General features: G+C 41.7%; 1 protein-coding gene across 1 annotated transcript; it reads left to right on the top strand.

The window, feature by feature from the left end:
• Positions 1-5,421: 5,421 nt before the first annotated feature.
• Positions 5,422-7,302, top strand: msx2b (muscle segment homeobox 2b). Its single transcript, XM_030793868.1, has 2 exons — positions 5,422-5,752; positions 6,869-7,302. Exons 1-2 carry the CDS (start codon positions 5,422-5,424, stop codon positions 7,300-7,302), a joined length of 765 nt encoding a protein of 254 aa, XP_030649728.1.
• Positions 7,303-9,182: the final 1,880 nt, after the last annotated feature.

Below are 9,182 nucleotides of genomic sequence, written 5' to 3'. Positions count from 1 at the left end.
ACTGTCACATCTCTGCTTAACGTACACAAGCTAATAAACCCCAACCCAGTCCACCACCCCCCCCCACCCCCCCCCCCCCCCCCCCCCCCCCCCCACTCCGCTCCCAGTTCCACATGAAAACAGAACAAACATGCTAAACCTGACCCCTCTCTCAACAGCCAACACCTCTCAAAGCAGCCAAGCAGTAAATCCACCGACATGTTTGCTTCCCTTTGACGTGATCTCTTAGAAGTGGGTGATAGACGGTTCGGGGCTACAGTATCGTGGCGAAAAGGTGCACAAATAGGTCATAAATTGTGGTTCTTGGTGGAACATTTCCTAATTGCCTAGCTAGAAGGGAAAAACCAAAAACAATCTAGCAGGAGGTTTCACGTACTGATCTCTGAGTCATTAGTGCCTGTGTCCAAAAAAAGGAGAGATGCGGGGGCGGTACTTGAAGGACCTGCCAATCAAACAGGCAATTGGCACCGCTCTCTAGCAATGTTTGATTTTTTTTTCTGTCTCCAAAGGCGCAAGTTGGGGTCAGTGACCTTTGAACTTGTGGGTGGAGGATCTCTTAAAGGTCCCTGTGGCAGTCGTGGCACTTCAGGGGTCTGGGATGGAGGGAAGGGGAGAAGGGGACGGGAGGAGGAGGAGGAGGAAGAGGGGGGGGGGGTGTTTATGGGGGAGGTAATGGGGGGTAAGGGAGCTGTCCCCTTTTTTGGGTTTGTTCCCAACTGTGTCTGGCGTCGCTCCATCATTAAATGTTGTTGGGGTTTGTTGAGTGGCAGGAGGGTGAGGTGAGGCCAGGGGGGTAACCTCGGAGAGGGGGGAGGGGGGGGGGGGCGTGATCATATTAACGAATATCATATTGACTTTTCCACCTAGATGTCAAATGGTGGTTTTTCAAAAATACTTGCTTTTATACTACACTACTATACTTCTTTTTTGTATATCCAGTAAACCCATCTGTTCAGTGCCCACTTGTTTTTGTGGCAAAAACAACAACGACATGTCCTTAAGATTGTAAACACAGGACGATAGGACGTGAGTCAGGGTTTGAGTCAGGGGTTTTTGAGTCGGGGTGGCGTCGTGTTTTAGTGATAAAATAAACCGTTTGATCTCAACCACGTTAGGACGACAGTTCAGATTAAAAGACTGCGGCTGCTGAGCGGTAGCAAACACACCCTAGTCACACTGTGAAGCAACATGGTCCTTGAGAGTATTCGTTTGGTCATGCTCGGCACACAGGAAACAACACAGACCTGGGATCTTACACACTTTAAATGATATGGTCGAGCCCACAAAGAGGAGGAATTTGTTTTAGATGAATTAAAGGAAAAACACAGCTAATTCAAGCTCTGAGAGCATATGCGCTGCTAAATTTCTCTTTTTCTTTTTCTTTCTTTCTTTCTTTTTTGTTTCGGAAACTCTGTTACCCATACATTTAAAAACCCTCATCTGAGTGCTTCTGCCAAAATTAAAAGGCAGTCTTGGCTACATTAAGTCGTAACCCCCCCCCCCCAAAAAAAAAGACAAAAAGAAAAGAAAAGCTTGCAGGCATCATTTAGTGAGTGTCTCTGAGAAATCAAAAGTCTGTAACAGGGCCTCCTTCCTTTGTTTACTTACAGGCGTTTACACGGAAACTCCTTTTGTGAGCGGTTTTAGTCATGAGACTTAATGGATTCATTCAGTGAAGGAGAATCATGAGGGATGTAATTTCACGGCACGATGCAGAGGCCAGAAGTTAAGGGCCTGAGAGAGAGAGAGAAAGAGAGAGAGAGAGAGAGAGATGTTTTTATTTCGTTAGCACCGTGGCCTGAACTTAGCTTCCGTCTGCTCTGAGATTTGACTTATCTGAGTCTTAGAGCTAAGTGTATTACAAACACCAATACAAAATAGCTGTTCATTTATTTCACCCATAATATGATTTTTGTTGTTGTTGTTGTTGTTGTTGTCACTGTTGTTAAAAATGATGAAAAGCAGTGACCTTAAACCTTAAAAGCAGTTCCGCACACTATTCCAGATCCTCATGGCTTCTAACATGTCTGCAAAGCATAGAAATAAAACATAAAGAGAAATGCTGCGTGTATTTACAGATGTTTGAACCCACATATGAAACTTGCAGTAAACAGATACAAACCAACTAGCACCAAAACACTCTCACCTACAATGTTTCTCAACAGAACCTATCCCTTACTCTGTCTTTTTTCTTGTCAAACTGAAACCTTGCGTACTTAACACTTCATTCAACAGTGATTAACATCAACAGTAGAGTTGAGTCACACACAACAGGTTACCACGTCTAATGTCGTGTTCTTAAGCGAACATCATTTTTTCACATTACATGATAATTTTCTTTGCCTTTGAGTAATGTTCTCCTCCTTCAAGCTAATTGGTGCTGGCGCCATCCTCTTGCCCAGAGTAGTAATTTTGTCTCATTACAGCAGAAGGTCGTTAATAGGAGAAGTCTCCGGAAGCCTAATAAGGTGCTTATGGAAGCAAAGTGATGACAGTAGCTGTCACGCTACTGTGCCAAGTTTTTTTTTTTTTTTTTTTTTCCTTTTTTTCTCCCAACTCTTCCCCTTTTATATTAAGGTCTGTGACCTTAACAGGGAGTGTCGTCTTAGAAAAACAATTACATTATTGACTGCTTTGATCTGTACAACCTTAATGCGAGTCGTCCCCCACCCCACCCCCGCGCGTTTTTATTTTTCCCTTATTACCGACGGTTACTGTGTGGATTCGGCGATTTGACGGGATTTGTTTAGCTCAGGAATCTTTTAACCGATCATTAGACCGTGCATATGTAAACGAAATGAGGTCACTCTCATTTACCTGTTGTAATTAACGTCTTTAAGTGCTGTTTATGTTCCTTGACACCCCCCCCCCCTCCCCCCGTGATCATAACAGGTGTATAACAGGCACGTTCAGGGGGCTTTTCAGGGCAGGAGTTTCCAAAACTTTATGTACATACAATTGTCTATTAAATAAATACACTGCATAGATGCATAAAAATGTGACCTCTCTTTGTGCTTCATTTGTGGCGGCTGCTGTCAAAATGACTGTTTCAACAGAGTGTGACGTGTAAGGAACCTGAGTACATGAATAGTTTGACATTCCACCACTTCAAAGAGAAGCCGGTAATTACAGAGCGCGAGGTGTGTCCAAACATACCTACAAAACCAGAAGCTGTGTTTTCAGACAATTTCTTTCCATCTCAGCCTAACTGTTCCTCTGGTTTTTTTTTTTTTGTTGTTTTGTTTTTTTTTTTTCCATTTGGTTTTGACAGGAACGATACTTTACCACAGGAAAGGAGTTTAGTTCTGTTCTCTGTGAGCCAGAAGGACATTGAGCCAAGACTGTTCTGATTGCCATATGTAGGGCAAAGAAATTCTCTCTCTCTCTCTCTCTCTCTCTCTCTCTCTCTTTTGCTTGCTGTCTCCTGTCAAATCTCACTCAGCTTCGCTCTTCTTCTCCTTTTTCCCTTTTCTCCTCCCCTGCATTCTCTCTCTCTCCCTCCCTCTCTCCCTGTATATTTTATAATTTTTCTGTCAACTGACAAGATTACACTGCAGCAGGTTCCCAGCCGTCCTGTAGAAAGATCTAGATTGTGTTCAGTGATGTGCCTCGGGGTGGAGGGGCGTGGTTGTGTGTGGGCAGGGCCACCAAACTGCCACAGTTTCTCCCCTGGGGAGGGTGGCTTTCATCTGCCTGCGTGCTGGCGCCTTCACCAACCTCAGATTGTCTGTGAAATCAGGCTGCTTAATGAATGCCGCAAAGGCTCCTGAGAAAAAGAACCCTCACAAAATCTCACCCTTCAGCTCTGGGGTGAGTGTATATGCAAACAAACATGCACACGCACGCACGCGCGCACGCACACGCAGAAACATACACACATGCACACAAACACACATACGCATGCTCTCAATGTACACATATACAAACACACACACACACACACGCACGCACAGAAGAACATATATACATATGTATACATAAACAACTTCATATACATGTACACAAAACACAAAAAAAACACTTTGATCAGTCAAAAACCAAAAGTCAATTACTGTGATTGCTAGAGAATATTTATCTCTAGGGTGATGGCTCAAATACACATATGGACTTCACATCATGATTACAAACAATTTCAAGATTTGACACAGGGTTAAACTAATTTGTTTATGGTAACTACTTTAATTACATTGACTCCCTGAAGGCATGGTTAAGAGATTCTGAGTCAAACCTTGGATGTAAATTTAATTACAGAATATTTTCCAAACTTTTTTTCCCAGAAAGCAATATTTTATTTGGCTTGATACCAGTTCTTCAGTCTGAAAAAACAAACTCGTGTTTTTACGTAACGTTTTATGATGCCGGACGCTTGATATTTATACGGATAATCAATGATAAGACACGACTGTTTTCTGGGAATAAAGAAATCTGATTCAATACTTGGTGTGTTCCCTGACATTTGGTAAGATGGACTGCAACTTTAAATGAGAGCACAGACAAAATGATGAAATGTCATGTTAGAAATGTCACGAGCTGTGTAAATTTTAAAGTATCTCTCTCGGCTGTTTCTTTTTCTTTTTTCTTTTCTGCCCCAGCATGACCACAGAAATGAAATAAAACCCTTGGTTCAAATGCATTCCATCAGCCAATACGACCCCCCCTCCCCCCCAAATAAGTCTCAATTCAGAGTGAATATGCTGTTTTTATTGTGGCAAGACATTTCATTCCCACTTTCTATAATTACTGAGTTAACAACAATGACAGTGATGAGAGACTTACGATACGCTGCGCGTACACTGCATTTCACTCTGAGGTTGATTGTTTAAAACGAGTGGTTCAGATATTTAGCCCATTACCCTGTTTTGAGGGAGCTACTTTCCTTCGTGTTACTCTTGAATTTTCCTACAAAACCGTACTTTTTTTTTTCATTTATGGACTATTAACTCTTCTGTTGTCAATACTGCTTCTGAAAATGTTCAGTAACTCAAGACGTTACCAACGTTACTGTCAGAGAGACTGAGGAATCAGGGAAGATGACCAGACATAATAGAAACACAAGACAGGCATCAGCAATATCAGTGTTATTGGAAAAAAACCACTGATTAATGTTTCGTCGGAACTTCTGGGTTTACATCTGCTTTTTGAATTATTTTTAGAGCTGTTTATGACACACTCCCTTGCTCAGTCCATTGCTGATCCTTCGCGTGATTCTGAAGCACAAACCAATCAGTGTCAACTAAGTCCGGTCCTAAATTTTAGCTGCGCTACTATTGGCCGAAAGTTTTACTAGCACATGCCTAGATGCATCACAGGCAGGTTAGCGTCAGACACGACTCGGTTTCCACCTGAGAGAAACCAAACTCGATTTTGAATTGAGGGGAACTTTCTTGATGCGTGAGTGACAGGAGCACATTTTTTTTCAGGATGTCCGTTTGTACAACTTTGAAAAACAGAGAGGACTGTCGACCGGAGTCGGAGCGGGCGACGGAGGCGCGTAAAATTCGAGTGACAAGCCATCCTTTCAGTGTTGAGTCTCTTATGTCTGGTCATAAAACCGAAGAGTTCAAAAGAAGTTCCGAGGATGTATCGTGGAGTGCATACACTAAAACTCCAAATTCCCCAACCGGTAGCAGGGATACTTGTAGTCCAGAGGGACTCCGAAAGGACTTAATTTCAGCGTCACCTGTCAAATCTGAGTCCCCAGAGGCGGAGGACTGTACAACTTGGGTTATGAACTCTAGATTTTCTCAACCACGTAAGTGACCTGTGTCATATCTGATGTACCCGAGAAAATGTTAGTCTTAAATTATGAATTAGATTTCTGGAGGTTCCCGGAATGGCTCGCAGTTTGATCAACAAACTTTTAAAAACTTGGTATCTCGTATGTTTGGATGCATTTTAAGAGGATTAAACAAATCGCCATCTGCTAGCTGAGTGAATCCGATGGCCCAGTTAATGCTTGATATTCACTTGAACGTGTATTCTTCAAACCGTGAAATTTCAACGCTTTTCACTCATATCTCGCAAATTTTAAGTAAGCACCAAGCGATGCGTCATATTTTCTAGTTTTTGTAGTCATCAGCGCTGTGAGGTACTTTGTTTACCTATAATTTACTGTTGGATATGGGTGAGTACAGTGGCCATGGGAATTATGGCCATCATATGCCTTTAACAGGCTATTCGACGTTATAAATGCAGTCATTTGGCTCCAAACTGGATTTATTTGTGTGTGTGTGTGTGTGTGTGTGTGTGTGTGTGTGTGTGTGTGTGACTTCAAATATAAAGAACTCATTTTGTGTATTAAAAAAAACTCCAAACCTGATGTCTGTAGTACCATATATTAGGTAAGAGGTGAGTCCTCAGTTTGCTAGGCCTTGCAGATATACTGTTTTATCCGAGAAAAGGAGTTTCAAACCTGAAGGCAGCCGAGTGTCTCAGCAACTTATTGACAGACTCCCACTGATAGATAGATAGATAGATAGATAGACAGATAGACAATGGTTGGAAACATGCTGTTTTATTAATTCTGCTCTTCTCTGTTTTCTGTTTTTTGGGCTGCAGTTCATGAGTGTTCTTTAAACTGGAGGTGTGTGTTTATATACAGCAAAAATGCCTCTTGGTTTTAACACTTTTCTGATTAAAACAGTTTTCATATCTCTCCATCCCCCCCCCCCTCGGCAGTGCACTTCATAAAGATGTTTGTCAGAGCTTCATTTTATGTGAAATTCCATTTATGACTCATGCTTTTCAAACCCTTCTTTCAAACTAATGACAGCAGTTGTTTTAACACGTTTCTTCTTATGCGTGAAAATGTTTCAAAAACTCCATAAAGTGTTCTGTTCTCTCTCTCTCCCTCTCTGGTGTCCTACAGGGCAGGTGAGTCCAGCGGCGTGTCCTCTACGCAAACACAAAACCAACCGTAAACCCAGAACACCCTTCACCACCACCCAGCTCTTGGCGCTGGAGCGGAAGTTCCGTCAGAAGCAGTACCTGTCCATCGCGGAGCGGGCCGAGTTCTCCAGCTCGCTGACTCTTACCGAGACCCAGGTGAAGATCTGGTTTCAGAACCGACGCGCCAAAGCCAAACGCCTGCAGGAAGCGGAGCTGGAGAAGCTTAAAATGGCAGCCAAGCCCCCTCTGCACCCGGGGGCACTGTCGCTACCCGTGCCCCTGGCGGCCCACCTCCATTCCGCCGCCGCTCTGTACGGACAATCCTACCATCCTTACCAACGACCTCTGATGCCCGTGGCGCCCCTAGGACTGTACAGCTCACCGCTGGGCTACAATATGTACCACCTGTCATGAGAAGACACGGACCTTTTGGGTTTAATTTCATTTTTTTTTTTTTTGTCTGTTTTCAATGCCTATGTCTGGACCCCCTCGGTCAGAAGTAACAATGATAATTACACAAAGCTTTGATGGTCTTATGTATAGGTACGGTAGCACGTCACAGCCGCAGGTAGTTCTGAATGGTTGTGGTAAAAACAGTGAAACACTGATGTTTCTTAGGAAAAGATCTGAAGATCACCAGCTGCATAATGGTGATTTTTTTTTTTGAGGAGGAGGAATCTAAACCCAAACATAGAGCTTTTTAAGTTTTTTTAAGCCTCTGGGATATGTGGAGGGGTGTGTTTGGATGTCGATTTTACCTGAGTACAAAGGACAAAAAATGGAAGCACAGTAAGTCTTTTTTTTTTTTTTTTTTTTTTTTTAGGGAAGATTTTGTCTCATTTTAAGGCTCTTCACACTTCCAGAGAAAAACTGACCTTATTTGGTATTGACAGAGAGAATGAATCACAGGCTTTTGTGGATTGGTCGTTGTATCACACATGTCTTTTTACATGTTTTTCTTTTTTACACAGTATTGAATATGACATCATATAGTTTCACAGACTGTTTTGTGTACAAAATGCCTTGGTGAAATAGCGTCTATCGTCAGTAAGTACTACTGGCAAGCGTCTTCCTGCCGCAAAAAAAAGATTTTAGTTTGACAAGTTCATTTTGTTATTTTCATTTATATGTCTTTCCAGTCAAGTATTACCTGTCAAACATCTTTTCACACACCTCTAGGTTTTTTTTTTTTTTCCCTTTTCTCAGCTTCAGAGCGTAAATGAGGTTAATTTAATTTGAATCTCTTTCTGTTTTACCCGAGAATATTCTGGAATTGTTTGTGTCTTCTTCTCATAAATTATTTTTGTGAATATCCTTTACATCTCATTGTGCACTTGAGAGAACAAAGCTGTCGTTCCAAAAAAAAAAAAAACACAACCCATGACAAATGAAACTCTATCCTGTTAATGACCAACTTTAACTGATATACATGTACACACACACGCATATATATTTTCTACCATAAATAGCTGGTGTTCTATTTATGCTGCCAATTTTATTAGTTCACCTTTGAAAAGAGTGACATTATGTTTGATAAAAACCTAAGGATTATAGCTAAGGATTAAAATTTATTTTTTCCAATGATATAATGATAATAATATTTTTTTTAGCTGATTTACTGCAATATATGAATATGATCTTTTCTCACAAATTGATTGTGATGACTGTCATATCAGACTCTTTGAGCTCACCTTTTGTTTTTTCCCCTGAGGTAGAATACTGTTCTCTTATAAACAGATTCTTTTGTCATGTAATCTTCATCTTTGCCTGTTTTTAGTGATAAAATCAGTGTTTTAGATGATGCCAACACACGTGACCGTATCCACATTGACTGTAGATGGTCGGCTGAGAATAAGACGCTTTTTCATTTCCGGCTCTCCAATTTAAAAAAAAAAAAAAAAGCAAAAAGCCAAAAAAAAAAAAAAACAAGCCTCGGTTTCTTCATAAAACGTGAAACTAAATCTACTATAATTCAGCACAGAGTGTTAAGAGCGCCTTCAGCTTCCGAAACTTGCTCAAGGGTAAATATAATCTTTCTCAAGTGTCCGACCGCCTGAAATATAGCCTCTCTCTCAGGACGCGTTACCCGGGCCACTCAGACTGGGCCGGTATTGGTACATCGTGTCTGAAAGACTCAGCGGACGAAGCGAGGCCGGCTGCCTCTTTTTTTTCCTTTCTTTTCTTTTTTTTTTTTATAGCGTTCTGTCCCGTCTTGTTAGGGATCATTTACCGAGTGGTAGCACTATAAAAGTGGTTCGCCTTAAACGTCATCAGACGCTAAGCCTTTCCACTTC

The sequence above is a fragment of the Chanos chanos genome, chromosome 16, assembly GCF_902362185.1.
Source record: "Chanos chanos chromosome 16, fChaCha1.1, whole genome shotgun sequence".
In the NCBI taxonomy this organism is placed as follows: Eukaryota; Metazoa; Chordata; class Actinopteri; order Gonorynchiformes; family Chanidae; genus Chanos; species Chanos chanos.
The sequence above is the reverse complement of the archived record's forward strand: the minus strand, read 5'-3'. Positions and strand labels throughout refer to the sequence as shown.